The sequence below is a fragment of the Schistocerca nitens genome, chromosome 2 (genome assembly GCF_023898315.1).
Source record: "Schistocerca nitens isolate TAMUIC-IGC-003100 chromosome 2, iqSchNite1.1, whole genome shotgun sequence".
Taxonomy (NCBI): domain Eukaryota; kingdom Metazoa; phylum Arthropoda; class Insecta; order Orthoptera; family Acrididae; genus Schistocerca; species Schistocerca nitens.
In genome coordinates, this window is record NC_064615.1 from 1,187,591,851 (window position 1) to 1,187,614,084 (window position 22,234).

The 22,234-nt window shown below is 41.4% G+C and overlaps 1 protein-coding gene across 7 annotated transcripts in view; it reads right to left on the reverse strand.

Annotated features, from left to right (window-relative positions):
- Window positions 1-22,234, reverse strand: part of LOC126237523 (diphthine methyltransferase) — a 161,482-nt gene that overhangs the window by 72,808 nt on the left and 66,440 nt on the right. For all 7 annotated transcript variants that reach the window (XM_049947693.1, XM_049947698.1, XM_049947692.1 and 4 more), the window contains one exon: window positions 17,084-17,737. In XM_049947693.1, the coding sequence (XP_049803650.1) occupies window positions 17,084-17,737 (654 nt within the window). The remainder of the gene's footprint in view (window positions 1-17,083; window positions 17,738-22,234) is intronic.

Below are 22,234 nucleotides of genomic sequence, written 5' to 3' on the forward strand. Positions count from 1 at the left end.
AGGACAGTGACTAATGAAGGTTGAAGCCAGGAGGGTTATGGGAACATAGGATGTATTGCAGGGAAAGTTCCCACCTGTGCAATTCAAAAAAGCTGGTGTTGGTGGGAAGGATCCATATGGCACAGGCTGTGAAGCAGTCATTGAACTGAAGGATATCATGTTTGGCAGCATTTTCAGCAACAGGGTGGTCCACCTGTTTCTTGGCCACAGTTTGTTGGTGGACATTCATGTGGACAGACAGCTTGTTGGTTGTCATGCCTAGATAGAATGCAGCACAGTGGTTGCAGCTTAGCTTGTAGACCACATGAGTGGTTTCTCAGGTAGTCTTGCCTTTGATGTCACAGGCGATGTTTGTGAATGTAGGTGGTGGTGGGAGGATGTATGGGACAGGTCTTGCATCTAAGTATATTACAAGAGTATGAGCCATGATGTAAGGGGTTAGGAGCAGGGGGTGTGTAAGGATGGATGAGTATATTGGGTAGGTTCAGTGGATGGCAGAATACTACTGTGGGATGGGTGAGAACGATAGTGGGCAAGACATTTCTCATTTCAGGGCACGGCGAGAGGTATTCGAAACCCTGGCGGAGAATGTAATTCAGTTGCTCCAGTCCTGGGGATACTGAGTTACGAAGGGGAATGTTCCTCTGTGGCCAGACAGTGCGATTTTGGGAGGTGGTGGGGGACTGGTAAGATAAGGCACGGGAGATCTGTTTTTGTACAAGGATGGGAGGATAATTACAGTCAGTTAAGGCTGCAGTGAGACCCTCGGTATATTTCAAGAGGGACTACTCGTCACTGCAGATGCGACGACCGCAGGTGGGTAGGCTGTGCAGAAGGCATTTCTTGGTATATAACGGGTGGTAGCCATTGAAGTGGAGGTATTGCTGGTAGTAAGTAGATTTGATATGGATGGAGGTACTGATGTAGTCATCTTTGAAGTGCAGGTCAACATCTAGGAAGATGGCTGGTCGGGTTGAGTAGGACCACGTGAAGCAAATGGGGGAGAAGTTGCTGAGGTTCTGGTGGAACGTGGATAGGGCACCCTCACCTTCGATCCAGACACCAAAGATGTCATCAATGAATGTGAACCAGGTGAGGGGTTTAGGATTCTGGGTCCACCACAGCTAGTCTTTTTATTTCTCTCCTTTTCCACTTCTTCCCCCCACCCCCCACCACTCCCCTCCCCTCCGTCTAGGCTGCAGCACTTCACTGTCCACCAGCCCCATGATACTATCCCTCCCCCTCCCCACCCCTGCCTCCTCCTTACTCCAACCCAGTCACCACTCCCATCACGCACTGGTGCTGCTGTTTTCAGTTTCCTGAGACTGCAGTCTTGTGTGAGTTGCATTTGCATATGTGTGTGTGTGTGTCCACGCATGTGCGTCTATTGTTGATGAAGGCCTTAATGGCCGAAAGCTTTAATTGTGACAGTCTTTTTGTTGTGTGCATCTGCGACTCAGCATCTCCGCTATATGGTGAATAGCAACTTTCCTTCTCATATATTGTTACATTCCATCCTCGATTTTTCATTAGCTTCACCACATCAACAGGTCTGTTCATCTTCAGCATAAACTTCCAGCATAATGATATACATAACACAATCTGGGTGCCACCAGATGGGAGGACAGTATGCCAAACAGACCCCATCCCCACAGACATAACAGCCAAAAGATGGGAGTCAGATGTTAATACAGCATGGGTTGCAGGGTGTGGAAGTGACTATTTTCTGGTCAGAGGCATGTTAGAAGTACAGTGTACAGGAAGGACCAGGGATAAGCTACACAAAGCTGTCGGATACAATGTGGAAAGGCGAAAAGATGAGGCAATAAAGATTCAATATCAGCTGCAACTTAACAACCATTTCAAAGCACTCAGTGAATGGGACAGCAATGAGGACACTGAACAAATATGTTGAGACATCCAGGGACCTGTGATTGACACAGCAAAGGAAATGAACAAGGGAGACCCAGTAGGCAAGACAATCTGTTTTGGGAAGGAATGCGCTGATGCTCTGGAAACTAGGAGAAAGAGGCTGCAGGTGCAGGGTAAAGCAGTATTTGAGGGGGTTCAAAGAGTTACCCAAATAACTTTGAGAAGAACAAAGAGAAAATATGTTAAGGATATCATCATTGAGGGATAGGCTGACTTTAGAGGAAATGAGACCAGGGAAATGTTCCAAAAGGTGCAGCATTTTAGTTACAAGTACCAGGCCAAACAGATGTTTATTAATGACTCAGATGATATAAGCCATCCCAATGATAGAGAAATCACTGAAAGGTGAAAGGAGTACTTCACCCAGCTTCTCAACTGTGAGGAACCTGAAGTATTGTTTGATTGCCAGTATCCAACCACAGCTGACCCAAATGAAGACAGAATACAGGCCGAGATGATCAGAGCACGAGGTGAGAAACTTGCAGAAAGCCTACATCGCTACATCGTGCGACACAAATAATAACTAACAACAGAATGGAAAATAGCTCTGATCTATCCAGTTCGTAAGAAAGGTGACAAACTGAAATCCGACACTTATCGATGAATTGCCCTGCTTAATGTAAACTACATGATCCTGTTCAACTGCCGTACACACACCTAACCTAACCCTGGATAGACTGTTAGGAAGCACAGTCAACAGTAAATCACATCTTCATTCTCTGATAGCCTCCCAATAAACTGAAAGAATGTGGTTAAGACCTATACATTTCGTTTGTCGATTTCAAGAAGTCCTACAATTGCATACACCGTAAGAGCCTGTTTAGCTGTCTAAGAGAGTTCAGAAAGCAACAGAAACTCATCAACTTTGTAAATATCTGCGCAAGTGAAGCACACAATAAGATGAAAATGGAAAACTGAGTAACACGTAACTCTAAAATTGTGACGGGTCTCGTGCATATCCTGTCCAATTTTGTCTTCGAGAAGTCCACACGTGAGATGCTTAAAAAGAACTTTGGAGGGATCCGAGTCAAAGGAAAGAACCTGGCATATCTCGCCTGTGCACACGATATCATCTTAATCGGCAGCTGTGAAAAGGAACTGAAACAAATGACCAGGGCATTGGAGGTGGCTACTAGCTAATTTTGGCAACACACAAATGAAGCCGAGAAGGATTATCTAGTTTTGACTTATCGACATTGTCAAGATACTGAACAACTACAGTTACTGCAGGTGGGAGAATGGTCCTTCAAGAGAGTCTGTGAATTTAATTACCTGGGAGTGCTTTTCACGGAGAACTCATTAAACAAATTAGAGACCAATGCCAGGATCCAGGTAAGAAAGTGATCATTCTACAGCCTAACACAACTGCTTCAGTCCAGATGTCTCTCGAGACAGCTCAAGATTCAGCTAAAGAAAACCCTTATCTGACCTGCATTACTATATGTGGTTGTGAGAAATAGAGTACCTGAGAGCAGTTCCTTCATCAACTTCTTGCTGCAGAAGAGTTTCGGTTGGGTGGTGGATGCAAACAAGGGTCTATGGAGGATCACACACAACAATGAGCTAAATAAACTGTACTGAGATGCCAATACACCATGAATCATGAGGCACAAGTGACTACAGTGAGCTGTACAAGTGGCTCAAATTGAGGACGATGGGTGGCCATGGAAGCTCCTGGGTTTCATCCCCCCAGATACAAAACCCCTGAGAAGACCACGGAAGAAGTGGAAGGGTGGCCTCCACAAAGAGCTGCAACAGTCAGCGATACATGTGGATGGATGGTGGACGACGGCAACATACAGAAGACAGTGGAGAAGTAGCAGTGCACGCTCCATTGGGCCAGATCGTGTAAAAGTAATGTATCAGTCCAACTACAGCAGTAGCGATTCTATCCCAATTATTTCCAGTATGTTTCCTATGCCTTTTTAGGGTAAATTCATCCTCAAGATAGGGCTGCAGAATAATAATTTATAATTTCATTCTGGAAACATCCCCCAGGCTGTGACAAAGCAATGTCTCCGCAATATCGTTTCTTCCAGGAGATCCCGTTCTGTGAGGTTCGCAGAAGAGATTCTGTGAAGTTTGGAAGACAGGAGATACATTACTGGCAGAATTGAAGCTGTGAGGATGGGTCTGGGTCACGCTCAGGTAGCTCAGTCAGTAGAGCACTTGCTGGACAAAGACAAAGGTCCCGAGTTTGAGTCTCGGTCTGGTACAAAGTTTTAATGTGCCAGGAAGTAGCATGTGAGCACACACCTTACTGCAGAGTGAAAATTTCATTCTATTAGATGAATTATTAACTTCACTGCTTTCAATATTTGCTTTTCTTTTGTCAATTTATACCTTGACTTGTTCCACATCACTGAAGGACCTCCTCCTCGATGGGATCTACTGACTCTATACGATCTATTTTCTCTTTACGATCTATTCTCTCTCTACAATCTAATGTCTCTCTATGATGTCTGTAGTTTATATTGCCACATGAGTATGATGACAAAGTGTTTGCATAACTTGGCTCCTAGACATCCTTTCATCCTGCCACCCCTTGAACTCAACACACATTAACCCCTGCTCCTGTCTCTGTTACTCATTTATTTCAAACAATGGGAACTCCAGGTTGGAATATCAACAATATAAGGAAAAGGTAGAATGCTATTCACTGTGAAGATGTCACACTGAGTTGCAGGCAAGCAGAATGAAAAGACACTGACACACAGCTTTCTGCCACAGCCATATTCAATTTAGGAAACACACCCACATTCATTCACACATGCAAGCACACGTCATGCACACATCACCACCATCTCTGGCAGCTCCAACAGGAATTTAGCTGTCGTGTAGTGTAGAAGCAGCGGTCTGGATGGGGTGGGGAAGGGGAAGGGGAAGGGATAGCAGTGCACAGGTGGGGGGAAGAGAAGAGCACTTTTGGGTGAAGTGTGCAGGGACTAGACTGCCAGCAGGCACAGCATTGGGAGGCTGTGGGGCAGGAAGATGGGAAGGGGGAGGGGGAGGGGGAGGGAAATGGGAGAGCAAGAAAGTAGATGAGTGGGGAAGGGAAAAGATGGGCAAGTGCACTGGCAGAGGGTGACACATAAAGAGAATAGGAGATGGGAATACGGAGGAGCCGATAGGACACTGGTGGTCAAAGCTGTTTGGCGGAGGGTGGGATAGTGGCAGAAACAGAGACTGTATAGTAAGGATAGCTTTCATCTGCACAGTTCAGAAAAGTTGGTGGTGGTTGAGGTGGAGGTGAGGATCCAGATGTTCCACATTATGAAGCAGCCATTGAGATCAAGATGTTATGTCCAGCTGTATGTCGTGTCACAGCGTGGTCCAGGGGTGCCAACTTATAATAAATATTGGGGGGGGGGGGGGGGGGGAGCATACTGCGGGTCTTGCCCTGGGAAATTTTCTAAATTTTAAATGAAAAATAGTGAGTTTTAAAGTATTTTTAAGCATTTTAGAGTCATATGATCAACATTAGAACCCTGAAAACTGGACTCTCAATAACTCAACACTCTGGGGAACTCGAAAAGCCTGACACATTTTTTGGCTTTGAAAAAAGAAATAAAACATAAACACACACAGTATTTTTGTAAAAAGCTAATTTAATTTACAGTAATAATCATGCTTATAGACTATTACAGAGCAGTGAATACATAGCTCTGAAAAGACTGAAATTATATTTAAATAAACCCTAAACTATCATTTAAAGAATAAAACATAAAATATTGCTGTCACACAGTAACGGCACTTTGATTAATAAGTGAAATAGCTAATTTAAGTTTACTTTGAATAAGGCTTGGGTTCATTAAATAAAAACAATATCTCAAAGTTAATGCTTTAATACAGTTAATAAAGTTAATACAGTATGACTAATACTTTCAGTCAAAAAGTATGTAAATAGTGGGTTTTAAAAAGGTCTTACACCCTAAAAATATTTAAGTATTTGAAAATAACTAATACAGTACTATAGTAATACAGTACTAAATTAGTACTAATATTTTGAAACTGAAAATTTAACATTATGTATGTATTTAATTTTCTATTTTATGAAGATTTTTAATATTACTCTAAATGTCATTATTAGGGTTAGAGTGTCTTTAGAAAGGTGCAAATGTTGACCGTCTGACTGGATTACTGAACATGAAGTCGTTGATGACAGCCAGATATCCAATTCAACCAAAACATCTCGGTGGGCATGAAGAACAGCCAAGTTGTTCAATCGCTTCTGTCCTATTGTTGATCGGAGACATGACTTCAGACGTCTAAGAGCTTAGGGATGACCATTTTGATGTTGCTGTCATGATTGGAGAAGCTTAATGCACTTCACTACTTCACATAACATTTCTCCAACTGCAGGCTCTTGTGTAATGTACTTTCTTACATCACGCATGTTTTTTTAAGACCAGTTGGTTTTTATTAGCGATATCAGCTAACATATTCAAGTGTAAGTGCAATCCCCCAATGTCTAGATCATTTTTGAAAAGCTCAGTTGATTTTTCCAAATTTGTTTCACCTCTGTTTACTAAAAGCAAGCACTCTTGTTTAACTGCAATGACCTGTGTGAGTCCAGTTGAAGCAAACCGCTCAGTAATGCAAGATTGCACCATTTCAAAAACTTCAATGTAAATAGCTTTGTAGTATTCCTTTATGGTTTTGAAAGTGTGCAGTAAGCTGGCTTCATTGTTTTCATCCTTCTTTGGCATACTTTGATTCCAAGGAAGCGAAGGATCATCAACTTGTGACGGTTTTTGTTTTAAACACAATTCCCAAAAGTGTTCAAAACTATCACGCCTTCCATTCAATATACAAATCAAGCCCTCATATATTTTTTCCATATCAGCAACACTTAGATGAGGGCATTGAATTTTGTCATTGACATCCTCTACTGGGTTCACTGCATGGCCATAAAGACATAAAAAGAAATAAGTCTTGAATTGTAACATTGACTCAAGGTAGCCTGCACATTTGTAACTTTCCTCTGTATTGTCCTCTTCAGAAAATGTTTCAAAAAAACTCTAGAAGTTCTTCAAAGTTTTTCAATACTCTCAATATACTAGAAGCTTACATAGTCCATCGAGTCGGGCAAACGGGTCGTAGACCAGATTGGTCGTTGGTGCTCTCACAGCGTATGCTTCTGAAAAGCCCCATCCTTTTGTTGGATTCCCTTACGGTGTTTATTAAGTCCTTGGCTAAAGCCTTAATATCCCTCATAGACGTAAGATGGCGGAGACTGTCTACAACTGCCAAGTTTAAACTGTGAGCAGTGCACTGCACATAATGTGCTTTCAGCTGTATATCCAACACTAATATTTTTAGTCCTTTGAACTTCCCTCTTGCCTCTCATATTCGAGGCACCATCATAGCACTGTCCTCTTAAGTTATCCATTGACAAATCAAGATGAGCAAAAACGTCTTTTATGATACTAAACAGAGTTTGTGATTCAGTGTTGGGGGCATCATCAACAGTACAAATACAAAATGACACTTGTTCGTGAATCGAAGAATCACTTGCTTGGTCAACCATAATACAAAAATGTTCAGTCTTCTTGATTGAAGCCAATACCTTTCTCAACACAGACTTTCCTAGGAGATCAATGATCTGATTTTGAATATCGTGGGACGCCCACTTATACCCTAAATGCCATAACCAATCTTTAAACTCAGGTATGTCATTCTTTCAGATTTCCAACAATTGAAAAAAAATTGAGTTTACATCTTCATGCCCTCTAATTGCTAGTCCTTGTCGGCATAGAAACTGCATGATAGTAAAAATTGTCTCAAGAGCTAAATGGCCTTTCTTCATATCACTATCTAAATGTTCATTCAATTGGGAGGCCACAATTCAGTTAGTGATAGAATTTAGTTTCAGAACACCTTCTTTATGTGTAAATGTATTTTCATGAAGACAGAATTTTTAAAAAAGCCTTTTTCCAGTTAGAAAACCCTACAGAAGTAAATTCGTCTTCTTTTTTGGAAGAAAATTGTAATAGACTTTTAGCATCTCCCTGTTTGCAGGTTTTGCAAAAAACTTCTTCGGTAGATGTTTCATATTCTAGCCATGTATATTTGATCAACCAAGACTTCTGAAATGATCTTCCCTTACCGGATTGTCCAGGTTTCAGCTGCAAATGGTTCTCGCCTGAAGATAATGAAGCAATTGATGACACAATAATTGTTGGAGGTTGACTTGCAGTATCATCAACTTCCAAGTGTGCCTTTTTGGTAACAAATTTATCCATTGCAAACTTAATTCACAGTACACTAAGAGACTAAAGTAAATGAATAAAATATACTCATATAAAATAGTCCACTAGACACTAAAGTTGGAACACTAAACACGTCTGCAGCATGCACTGAACGAAACTATCCACACTGAATGACTGTGACATCAGGGTGGGCTTTATATAGCTGCAGCATTGTAATGTCTCGGAGCGTCATGGTGATGGAAGGTGGAGGGTTTCAGGCACTTCTGCTCCAGTTCTTTTGATGTCGCCACAGCTGCAGCACTGGCCCATTGGCACCAGTCTTTACCCGAACGTTCGCGCACCAGGACAGATTATAAGTGTGCCCGCAGCACCGTAACATTAACATGATTCACACCACTCATTTTCAGTTAACCTGCTTACTACCATAATAATTATTTGTTTTAACTCATTACTAAATGTATTTTAAAAGGTAACTATTGGCAAACAAGGAAAATAAAAATTTCCAACTTAATTTTGTGATTTTACAAAGAATAATATAACTAATAATTTTCTTAAATTATTGGGGGGGGGGGGGGGCTCCGCTCTCACAAATGAATTTTTGAGGGGGTTCGGGCCCCCTCGGGCTCGATAGAGGGTTGAGGGTTAATTTGGGGGATGGAGACCAAACTGCGAGGTCATTGGATTAGAGAAGGATGGGGAAGGAAGTCGGCCATGCCCTTTCAAAGGAACCATCCCAGCATTTGCCTGAGGCGATTTAGGGAAATCACAGAAAACCTAAATCAGAAGGCCAGATGAGGGATTGAACCGTGGTCTTCCCGAATGCGAGTCCAATGTCCTACCCACTGTGGCACCTCGCTCGGGCAGGCCCCACGGAGTCGGCACCTATGGTGTGTTCTACTATGCTCTTGGCCATTCATCCTGGTGGACAACTGGTTCGTAGTCACACTAATATAAAAAGTTGTAAAATGATTGCAGCAGAGCTGGTATACGATGTGGCTACTTTCACAGGTGGCCGATTCTCTGGTGGGGTCGGATAAGTCTGTGACAGGACTAGAATAGGAAGTGCTGGTTGGGTGGATTGGGCAGGTCTTGCACCTGGGTTTCTATGGGTATATGATCCTTGGGCAAGGAGTTGGGGTTGGGAATGGCTTAGCTGTGGACTAGGATGTTGTGGAGGATGGAACACCACTTCAGGAGGGGTGGAAAGGATGTTGGGTATGATGTCCCTCATTTCAGGGCTTGACAAAGGGTGTGGTTCAGTTTCTGTAGTCCGGGATGGTACTGGGATGAAAGGGCACTCCTTTGTGACAGTTTCTTGGGGATAGTGGGAGGACTGGGGGTGTCAGGGGAAATGGCATTGCAGCGCTGTTTGCAGACTGTGTCTAGGGAATAGTGTCTATCTGTGAAAGACTATGAGGACCAGGTGAACCAGGTGGCAGAGAAGGTGTTGAGGTTGAGAAGGAATGAGGATAGGGTGTCTTGCCCCTGAGTCCAGATCGTGAAGGTATCACCAATCAACCTGAAGCAGACTAATAGTTTGGCATTTTGGAAGTTCTCTAGATGGCCCATAAACAGGTTGGAATGGAGGGTGGCTGTGCCACGGTTTTGTTTGTATATCTTACCTTCACAGGAGAAGTTGTGGGTTAGGATAAAGTTAGCAAGGTGTACGAGGAATGAGGTAGTGGGTTTGGAGTGTGAAAGACATTGGGAAAGTTAGTGCTCAATAGTGGTAAGACTAAGGGCACGAGGGCTGTTGATGTATAGGGAGGTAGTGTCAACAGTGACGAGCAGAGATCCGTGTAGTAAACGGGCTGGGGATGGTCGAAAGTCGGTGAAGGAAGTGATTGTTATCTTTGATGTGGGCAATTGATTGGAGGTGTTGGTCAAAAAGAGCCAAAATTCTTCTAGTGGGGGCACAATAACTGGCTACAATGGGGCTTCCAGGACTGTTGGGTTTGCGGACATTGGGGAGCATGTAAAAGGTAGGTGTGCAGAATGTCAAAGGGGTGAGGAGGGTAGTGGATTCAAAGAGAGGTTCTGGGAAGAGAATAAGGCTTTAATAAGGGATTGAACATTATGTTGGACTTCAATTATGGGATCACTCTGGCAGAGTTTATAGGCGTAGGTGTACGACAGCTGGTGGAAGCCTTCCGCCAAGTAGTCACTGCGATTCCTAATGACAGTGGTGGAACCTTTGTCTGCAGGTAGGATGATAAGATCAGAATCTGGTTTCAGGTTGTGTTCAGCTGTCGTTCCTTCTGCTGAAAGGCTGGTGTTCTGAGGAATGGACCTGCGGAAGGATGGTAAGGCCAAGACAGAGGTAATGTTGTTGTTGTTGTGGTCTTCAGTCCTGAGACTGGTTTGATGCAGCTCTCCATGCTACTCTATCCTGTGCAAGCTTCTTCATCTCCCAGTACCTACTGCAACCTACATCCTTCTGAACCTGCTTAGTGTATTGATCTCTTGGTCTCCCTCTACGATTTTTACCCTCCACGCTGCCCTCCAATGCTAAATTTGGGATCCCTTGATGCCTCAGAACATGTCCTACCAACCGGTCCCTTCTTCTTGTCAAGTTGTGTCACAAACTCCTCTTCTCCCCAATTCTATTCAATACCTCTTCATTAGTTATGTGATCTACCCATCTAATCTTCAGCATTCTTCTGTAGCACCACATTTCGAAAGCTTCTATTCTCTTCTTGTCCAAACTGTTTACCGTCCATGTTTCACTTCCATACATGGCTACACTCCATACAAATACTTTCAGAAACGACTTCCTGACACTTAAATCTATACTCGATGATAACAAATTCCTCTTCTTCAGAAACGATTTCCTTGCCATTGCCAGTCTACATTTTATATCCTCTCCACTTCGACCATCATCAGTTATTTTACTCCCTAAATAGCAAAACTCCTTTACTACTTTCAGTGTCTCATTTCCTAATCTAATCCCCTCAGCATCACCCGATTTAATTTGACTACATTCCATTATCCTGGTTTTGCTTTTGTTGATGTTCATCTTATATCCTCCTTTCAAGACACTGTCCATTCTGTTCAACTGCTCTTCCAAGTCCTTTGCTGTCTCTGACAGAATTACAATGTCATCGGCGAACCTCAAAGTTTTTACTTTTTCTCCATGAATTTTAATACCTACTCTGAATTTTTCTTTTGTTTCCTTTACTGCTTGCTCAATATACAGATTGAATAACATCGGGGAGAGGCTACAACCCTGTCTCACTTCTTTCCCAACCACTGCTTCCCTTTCATGCCCCTCGACTCTTATAACTGCCATCTGGTTTCTGTACAAATTGTAAATAGCCTTTCGCTCCCTGTATTTTACCCCTGCCACCTTCAGAATTTGAAAGAGAGTATTCCAGTTAACGTTGTCAAAAGCTTTCTCTAAGTCTACAAATGCTAGAAACGTAGGTTTGCCTTTTCTTAATCTTTCTTCTAAGATAAGTCGTAAGGTTAGTATTGCCTCACGTATTCCAACATTTCTATGGAATCCAAACTGATCTTCCCCGAGGTCCGCTTCTACCAGTTTTTCCATTCGTCTGTAAAGAATTCGCGTTAGTATTTTGCAGCTGTGACTTATTAAACTGATAGTTCGGTAATTTTCACATCTGTCAACACCTGCTTTCTTTGGTATTGGAATTATTATATTCTTCCTGAAGTCTGTGGGTATTTCGCCTGTCTCATACATCTTGCTCACCAGATGGTAGAGTTTTGTTAGACCTGGCTCTCCCAAGGCCATCAGTAGTTCTAATGGAATGTTGTCTACTCCCGGGGCCTTGTTTCAACTCAGGTCTTTCAGTGCTCTGTCAAACTCTTCACGCAGTATCTTATCTCCCATTTCATCTTCATCTACATCCTCTTCCATTTCCATAATATTGTCCTCAAGTACATCGCCCTTGTATAAACCCTCTATATACTCCTTCCACCTTTCTGCCTTCCCTTCTTTGCTTAGAACTGGGTTGCCATCTGAGCTCTTGATATTCATACAAGTGGTTCTCTTCTCTCCAAAGGTCTCTTTAATTTTCCTGTAGGCAGTATCTATCTTACCCCTAGTGAGACAAGCCTCTACATCCTTACATTTGTCCTCTAGCCATCCCTGCTTAGCCATTTTGCACTTTCTGTCAATCTCATTTTTGAGACATTTGTATTCCCTTTTGCCTGCTTCATTTACTGCATTTTTATATTTTCTACTTTCATCAATTAAATTCAATATTTCTTCTGTTACCCAAGAATTTCTATTAGCCCTCGTCTTTTTACCTACTTGATCCTCTGCTGCCTTCACTACTTCATCCCTCAGAGTTACCCATTCATCTTCTACTGTATTTCTTTCCCCCATCTCTGTCAATTGTTCCCTTATGCTCTCCCTGAAACTCTCTACAACCTCTGGTTCTTTCAGTTTATCCAGGTCCCATCTCCTTAAATTCCCACCTTTTTGCAGTTTCTTCAGTTTCAATCTGCAGTTCATAACCAATAGATTGTGGTCAGAATCCACATCTGCCCCTGGAAATGTCTTACAATTTAAAACCTGGTTCCTAAATCTCTGTCTTACCATTATATAATCTATCTGATACCTATTAGTATCTCCGGGATTCTTCAAGGTATACAACCTTCTTTTATGATTCTTGAACCAAGTGTTAGCTATGATTAAGTTATGCTCTGTGCAAAATTCTACAAGGCGGCTTCCTCTTTCATTTCTTCCCCGCAATCCATATTCACCTACTATGTTTCCTTCTCTCCCTTTTCCTACACTGGAATTCCAGTCACCCATGACTATTAAATTTTCGTCTCCCTTCACTACCTGAATAATTTCTTTTATCTCGTCATACATTTCATCAATTTCTTCATCATCTGCAGAGCTAGTTGGCATATAAACTTGTACTACTGTAGTAGGCATGGGCTTTGTGTCTATCTTGGCCACAATAATGCATTCACTATGCTGTTTGTAGTAGCTAACCCGCACTCCTATTTTTTTATTCATTATTAAACCTACTCCTGCATTACCCCTATTTGATTTTGTATTTATAACCCTGTAATCACCTGACCTAAAGTCTTGTTCCTCCTGCCACCGAACTTCACTATTTCCCACTATATCTAACTTTAACCTATCCATTTCCCTTTTTAAATTTTCTAACCTACCTGCCCGATTAAGGGATCTGACATTCCACACTCTGATCCGTAGAATGCCAGTTTTCTTTTTCCTGATAACGACGTCCTCTTGAGTAGTCCCCGCCCAGAGATCCGAATGGGGGACTATTTTACCTCTGGAATATTTTACCCAAGAGGACGCCATCATCATTTAATCATACAGTAAAGCTGCATGTCCTCGGGAAAAATTACGGCTATAGTTTCCCCTTGCTTTCAGCCGTTCGCAGTACCAGCACAGCAAGGCCGTTTTGGTTAATGTTACAAGGCCAGATCAGTCAATCATCCAGACTGTTGCCCCTGCAACTACTGAAAAGGCTGCTGCCCCTCTTCAGGAACCACATGTTTGTCTGGCCTCTCAATAGATACCCCTCCGTTGTGGTTGCACCTACGGTACGGCCATCTGTATCGCTGAGGCACGCAAGCCTCCCCACCAACGGCAAGGTCCATGGTTCATGGGGGAAGCCAGAGGTAATATATCAATGAAAATAACCAGTTTTTGAAAATATAACATAACTTTATAGATAGAAAATCCACTCAACAAGTGGCAGCAGGACAACACGCATATAAAGGTATTAAAGTCTGCAAGCTTTCGGAGCCAGTGGCTCCTTCTTCTGGTGGAAGTGTTGAAGAGGAAGGACAGGGGGTGGAGAAAGAGGACTAGTGAGGCTCAGGAAAAGAGGTCGAGATTGGAAAACTCATAAAGAACACCATGTCAGAGGAGACTTACCGGATGAGATGAAAAGGAAAGACTGATAGTTGGGGACTGCAATGGGCAAGATTTGAAACCCTGAGAGCTTAAAGGTGAAAGATAGGGTAATATGCAAGACCGAGATTACTGCCAAAGAGTCTTGCACGAGTTAATACGAGTGGAAAGCTAAATGCACTTTATGTGATAGCTGTGGAAGGGGAGGGTGGGGGGCGAAAAATAGATACGTCAGAAAATGACCGATATAGGAAACTAACAGAGAATGAAGAAAGGAATAGTGACTCCAAAAAAATACTGTGAGCAAAGAAATTCACGTAATTAAGGCCAGATGGGGGTGAGAACAAAGGACACGTTGTAGTGCCAGTTCCCACCTGCAGGGTTCTGAGAAAATGGTGTCTGGGGGAAGAATCTGGATGGCACATGTGGTGAAACAGCCACTGAGGTCACAACTGTCATGTTGCAGAGCATGCCCTGGAGCAGGATATTTTGTGTTGCCATTATACACTCTCTACTTACACCTATTAATCATCACTGATGACTCGGTGGTAGTCACGCCGATGTAAAAGGCTGAACAGATAGTATAAAACGTGTGTTGTTTCACAAGTGCCTGTCCCATTGATGGTATATATTTTTCCAGTTACAGGGCTGATATAGGTGGTGGTATGAGGAAGGACGCATAGGGCAAATATTACAGTGGGGAGTCACAGGGGTGGGTGCCATAAGGTAGAAAATGAATGCAGAAGTATAGAGTCCCCAAGAGTGGTGTGCAAAATGTCAGGCAGAGTGGACTTCATTTCAGTGAATGAATGTAGGATGTCATAACATTGTTGAAGTAGCTGATTAATACATTCAAGATCAGGACATTACTGAGTGACAAGTGGCGTACTCCTATGCTGTCTTTTGGAGGGATCAGCAGTTCTAGAATTGGATGTGATTGCCTGGGTATCTGCTTCTGAACTTGGCTGGAGGGGTAAGTTATGTCCAGTGAAGGCTGGGGTAAGAATGGTGGTGTATTTGCTGTAAAGTGTATGCATCTGCAAAATACATTTGCCTTGAATACCAAGGATATATGGGAGGGACCATTTGACATGAAAAGGATTGCAACTGGCAAAATATAAGTATTGTTGTTTGTTAGTAGATTTAATGTGAACAGAAAAGTGTAGCTGACATTCAGTGAGGATGAGATAAACGTCAAGAGGAGTGGCATGGGATTCAGAATAGGACCATATGAAATTTAATTGGAAGAATGTATTTACAGATGCCAAGAAGAATCAACCTTTCACCAGGAGAAAGTACAGCCAAACATCATCTCACAACAAATCCTGACCTAATCATCCACCATTATGATCATGAATCGCAGTGAGTACATGGCAGAAGGCCTCCATCAATTATCTTACCCCTACATTTATAAACTCTGCCAGAGTGATCACAGCCTAGAAGTCTGACATAACCTCCATCCCTACTTAAAGCCTTAGACCTTCCCAGAACCTCTCCCCAACCCCTTGCCACATGGATCATATTCTTGTGGAAGAACGAGGTGCAAGACCTGCCCAATCCAACCACCCAGCACTTCCTATTCCAATCCTGTCACAAGTTTATTCTACCCTATCAGAGGCTGGGCCACCTGTGGAAGCAGCCATGTCATATACTAGCTCTGCTGCAAACATTGGTATGACCACCAACCAGCTGTCCACCAGGCTGAATGGCCACTGCCAAATTGTGGCCAACAGCAAAGTAGACCACCCTCAGACACAACATGCAGCTGAACATGACATGCTTGATTTCAGTGGTTGCCTAATAACCTGAGCCGTCTGGGTCCCCAATCCACCATCTTTTCTGAACTGCACAGATGGGAGTTACAACACATTTTACACTCCTGATATTATCCCAGCCCCAACCTATGGTAACAAACTGTCGCCACACCCTCCACCCAACAGCTCCCCCCCCCCCCCCCCCCCTGCCACCATCCTACTCTCTTCTCCCACCCTCTTTGTGTGTCACCCTCCACCAACCCATCTGCTCGTCTATCCCTTTCTCTGCTCCTCTCCTTTTTTGCTCCCCATTTCTCTTCCCCCCTCCTCATCCTCCTGCCCCACAGTCGAAAGTGCTCTTCTCTCCCCACCCCTTCCCGTGCCATGCTATCCCTTAGTCTTCCCTGCTCCTTCCAGATGACTGCTTCTGTGCTACCTGACAGCTGAATTCTGTTCCGACGTGCCGGAGATGCTGTCATGTGTGCATGATGTGTGCTTGCTCGTGTGAATAAATGGTTGTGTGTTTTCTAAACTGAAGCTGGCTTTGGCCAAAAGTTATGTATAAGTCTCTTTCTGTTGTGCCTCCCTGCAACTGAACACGTCTCCTTTATGGGAGTAGCAACCTATCGCTTATTTATATTATTGTTATACGTTTATTTTATTTTTACACACTCCCTTCTTCTGTCTCTCTCTCTCTTTCTCTGTGTGTCTGTCCACATCTAACATCTAATGTATAGATGTATGTGGCTACATTATGTGTATTACGTGTCTCACGTACACCTCTACTTTTCAATCTATCTTCTTTGGTTTGAAGATGGCACAGTATTTATGATGCACTATCTTTGACTTCCCTTTGACATACTTTACTCCATCTTCTCTTACCTTCCTCTTGTCAATTCATAGCCTAAGTTAGGTGTAGCTTGCATCCACTTTTCTTCTTTCTCCTTTTTTCCTTCCCTCCTCTCATCTCACTGGTGAAGGAACAAAGCTATGTTTCATTTACTTTCATCAGTTTTGCATGACTACTGGCTGTACTGAGGTACAGTGAGTACTGGCCGGGCCATATGTCCTTTGGGTATTGCTAATTTGGACTAGGAACAGCTACAACATCTAATACAAAGATTGGCACAATAATATGAAGACTTTTGAATGAAAAGTGCTCGAAGTCTAGAAATACAGGAAACAAATATGGTGCTTATCTTTTGCTGACACTTTCTATTAGTAGGACATAAATGCACTATAATATACTTTTATGTTCCATCTTTGTAGTCAACACATTAACAGTCAAACCAAGGGATATTTGGAGCAATTTTTAATAAGCTTACCTGTGTAAATCACATTACTATTCCAGTAATCAAATGCTGTTATCCAAGCTTCAGCATTATGTGCTTTCCACTGTTGTACAACTTCGAGTGTGTCATCTTTAAGTTGTGCGAGAGTGATAATTCCTCTGGAATCGCTAACACAAACGTGAGGATTATCAGTACTTCGACCAGTAGACCAATCGAGTGAAAGTGCCAAAACACCTTTTGTGTCAGGTGTACAGATGCTGAGTTCTGTAAGCTTATAAAGCCCATGCCCGTCACTCTCTGGTTTACATTCGGGCAATCCATCACCGAGTTTCACATTTTTCAGTTCATATAAAACCACATAGCCAGCTTCATTTGCAACACACAGTAAAATCTTCCCTTGTATTTTCTTATGACACCACTTGCTATCTAGTACAGCAGGCATTGCAAGGACTTCTAAAACTTCAATTTTATTTTCAGAGTTAAATCTCAGCAAATATAAACGGCCGTATTTTTTTTGTTCTGGGTTACTTTCAGGATTTGTCTCTGTTCCTGTATTTTGTGTTACTTCTAGCTGGTAGGTTCCACATACAAAATAATCCTGGCATGGAGGCAGTGGACACCACTCGACAGAGTCTGCACTGAGTTCAGTATCCCATGATGAGAGAGTTGTTATAGACACCATTTCATCTGAAATGAAACAAATGATGAAAATTTAATGAGCAGTACACTATAAATCATTTTTAAACATGTAAAATGGATAACTGTCAATGATGGAGGAGAGTAGTCAAATAATAATATAAAGATCTTCATTAAAATCCACATACAGCCACATTACACTGAAAAAGTAACATCAATTTTCCACATAAGGAACAAGCTCACATTTTGCAGTACAAGAAGAAAGAAATAGATGTTGAATCTGAAATTATTGGTATATCAGAGCACCACTTAAATAATTTGACAATTCAGAGGCTTCCTTTACCAGGATTCAGATTAGCTGGCTGTTTTTCAAGGCGTTCTTTGCAGGGTGGGGGAGTGGCCATATACGTAAAAAACAGTATTCCATTTGAGTCCATAGACGTATCACATATTTGAATGTTGTGCAGGGTCAGTTGAATTTAGTGAAACTAAATTTCTAATTATTGTTGTTTATAGGTCCCCTAACTCTGACTTCAGAGCAGTTCTGTTCAAGCTAGAGAGGATTCTTGAATCACTTTGTAACAAGTACCAGAAATTAGTTATATGTGGTGACTTCAATACAAATTTTGTATATGATGGTGCAAGAAAAAGGATGTTGGTAGATCTCATAAATTCATATGATCTGATGCAGGGAGCAGGGGAACAGTATCACTACCATAGACAATATCTTTATTCATTCTTCTTTACTAGATGGGCATTCTGTTAGTAAAAGGGTGAATGGGTTTTCAGACCATGATACACAAATTTTAACACTAAAAGGCTTTTCTTCTTGAACAAATGTCACATATAACTACCAAGTCTGTGGGAAAGTTAATCCAGTGGCAGTAGAGAGTTTTTTAAAACTTGTCAAGGCACAAGAGTGGCAGTATGTTTATAGTGCCGATAACATATTTATTTATTTATTTATCTACATGTCAAGTTCCGTAGGACCAAATTGAGGAGCAAATCTCCAAGGTCATGGAACGTGTCAGTACATGAACTTACAACATAAAAGTAATAACAGATAAAAATAAATGTTCATGAACCTGAAAGAAAATCAGTCCATAAGTTTAAGCAAACACTATCAGCAATGCAATGAGAATCAGCTTAATTTTTCAAGGAACTCCTCGACAGAATAGAAGGAGTGGCCCATGAGGAAACTCTTCAGTTTCGATTTGAAAGTGCGTGGATTACTGCTAAGATTTTTGAATTTGAGTGGCAGCTTATTGAAAATGGATGCAGCAGTATACTGCACACCTTTTTGCACAAGAGTTAAGGAAGTCCGATCCAAATGGAGGTTTGATTTCTGCTGAGTATTAACCGAGTGAAAGCTGCTTATTGTTGGAAATAAACTAATATTGGTAACAAGAAACGACAATAAGGAACTTCCTGGCAGATTAAAACTGTGTGCCCGACCGAGACTCGAACTGACTAGTGGGAGAAGGATATCATGTAGAACAAAGCGGGAATTATATCAAAATGTTAGAAGTAGTCACAATCAAGCTACAGTAGCCCATTACAAACAGTATTGTTAGGTGCTTAAAATGTTATTAGCAAGGCAAAAAGTATGTGGTATGCAAATAGAATAGCTAATTCACAGGATAAAATTAAAACCATATGGTCAGTTGTGAAGGAAGTGTCTGGTCAGCAGCACAAGGTTGATGATATAAAGTCAGTTGGCAGTAATAATATTTCTGTTACTGATAAATCAGATATATATGTACAGTATTTAACAACCATTTTTTGAGCATTGCTGGTGAATTAAATAAAAATTTAGTTTCTACAGGAAATCATATAAATTTCTTAGCAAATGCCTTTCCGAGATTGACGTCTGAAATACTGAAATACTCCTCTGTGATACAGACAAGAGGGAGATTGAGTCAATAATTAAATCACTGAAGACTAAGGACTCTCATGGTTATGATGGAGTGCCTAGCAGGACATCGACGTACTGTGCTGCACATGTTAGCCCTGTATTTAGCCATTTTTGTAATTTTTCCTTTAGGAATGGTCAGTTTCCTGAATGATTAAAGTACTCAGTAGTAAAGCCGCTTTATAAAAAGGGAGAAAGGGATAATGTAAATAATTTTAGACCTATTTCTATGCCATCAGTGTTTGCTAAAGTTATTGAAAAGGCTGTATATGTAAGGATAACTGATCATTTTATACCACACGATTTGTTATCACATGTACAGTTCAGCTTTAGTAGTCATTTAACAACTGAAAATGCTATATTATCTTTTCTCTGTGTGGTACTGGGTTGGTTAAACAAAAGGTTTTGAACACTAGGCATATTTTTTGATTTAAATAAGGCATCTGATTGTGTTGATCACAAAATATTGCTCCAGAAGTCGGACAATTATGGAATACAGGAAATAACTCAATTGGTCACCTCTCACTTTAGCAACAGACATCAAAAGGTCATTATTCACAATGTTGAGAATGGTTGTGATGTGGGGGTCTGAGTGGGGTACAGTCAAGTGGAGAGTGCCCCAGGGATCAGTGTTGGGGTCACTCCTGTTCTTTATTTATATAAATGATATGCCCTCTAGTATTACGGGTAACTCTAAAATATTTCTGTTTGCTGATGACACTAGCTTGGTAGTAAAGGATATTGTGTGCAACACTGGCTCAGTTTCAAATACTGCAGTTCATGACCTAAGTTCATGGCTTGTAGAAAATAAACTAATGGTAAATCCTCAGTTTTTACAGTTTCTAACAGACAATTCAACAAAATCTGATGTTTTAATTTCATAGAATGGGCATATGATCAGTGAAACTGAACAACTCTAATTTCTAGGTGTTCAGATAGATAGTGAACTGTCATGGAAAGCCCACATCAGGATCTCATTCAGAGACTTAGTGCTGCCATTTTTACTATTCAAATGGTATCTGAAGTAAGTGATTGTTCGACACGAAAATTAGTCTACTTTGATTATTTTCATTCGCTTATGTCATATAGTATTATAATTTGGGGTAACTCTTCCCATTATAAAAGGATATTTTTGGCTCAGAAATAGGTGATTCGGGCAATAAGTTGTGAAAGTTCGTGAACCTCTTGTAGAGCCTTGTTCATTAGTCTGGGTATTTTGACACTGGCCTATCAATACATATATTCTTTACTGTCATTTCTTGTTAACAATATCAGCTTACTCCCAAGAATAAGCAGCTTTCACTCATTTAATACTCAGCAGAAATCAAACCTGCATTTGGATTGGACTTCCTTAACTCGTGTGCAGAAAGGTGTGCATTATACTGCTGCATCCATTTTCAATAAGCTACCACTCGTATTCAAAAATCTTAGCAATAATCTATATGCTTTCAAATCGAAACTGAAGAGTTTCCTCACGAGTCACTCCTTCTATGTTGTCGAGGAGTTCCTTGAAAAATTAAGCTGATTCTTGTTGTATTGTTCATCACGTTTACTTAAACTTATGGACTGACTTTTTTTGGCTTGATAAACATTTATTTTTATCTGTTATTACTTTTATGTTTTAATTTCATGTAGTGACATGTTCCATGACCTTGGACATTTGCTCCTCAATTTGGTCCTATGGAACTGGACGTTTAAATAAAAAATAAATAAATACAACAATACTAGGCATTTCAGAAGTAAGTTCTATTTGTATGACAATGAGCTTTAGTGAATATCATTTATTTCCAAGTGCATAGGTGTCTCAACCTGTTTGCCAGAGAAAAATGTAATGTGATCACCCATCAATATTAATATCATCATCATCATCATCATCATCATCTGTTCTTTGATCTAGCTGATCATTACACTTACTCCACTATCTTTTTACTAGCTTTATTCAGAATAATCATAACATGCTTGTTTCATCCAGATATCTCTCACTTCTCTCTCGGTTGTCATTCTGGTACATCAATTACAAATTAATGCTGATACAATTTTCAGTATATGACCAAATTTTTTGCAACCAATACATTTACTTCTAGCTAAATGAGTTATTCAACAATATTACGAAAAGGAGAGATTGCTACTCATGGTAAAGATGATCCATTGCGTTGAAGACAGGCACAGTGAAAAAACAGTTATACATTCAAAGTGGACAACTGGTTGGTAGTCACACCAAAATAAAAAGTTGTACAATGGTTGTAGCAGAGCTAGTATACAACATGGTTGCTTTCACAGGTGGCCTGGCCTCTTCAGTTGTACAACAAGCCTGTGACAGGACTGGAATAGGAAGTGATGGGCAGATGCATTGGGCAGGTCTTGCACCTGGGTCATATCCCTGTGACAAGGGGTTGGAACTGGGAGTGGGTCCCTCACCTTCTTTGTGTTCTGCACTCTGGCAATGTACACACTTATCCTTTCTTCTTCACTTCTCCTCTCCTTTTCTGCTCCCCACACTCTGGACACTGCACCCGGCAGTCTCTATTCCCTGCATACCCTGATATCCCTCCCCTTCCCCACCCCACTACAGATTGCTATTCACATGACAGTCACATTCCAGTCAGAGCTGTAGTAGTGGTTTTTGTGTGTGTGTG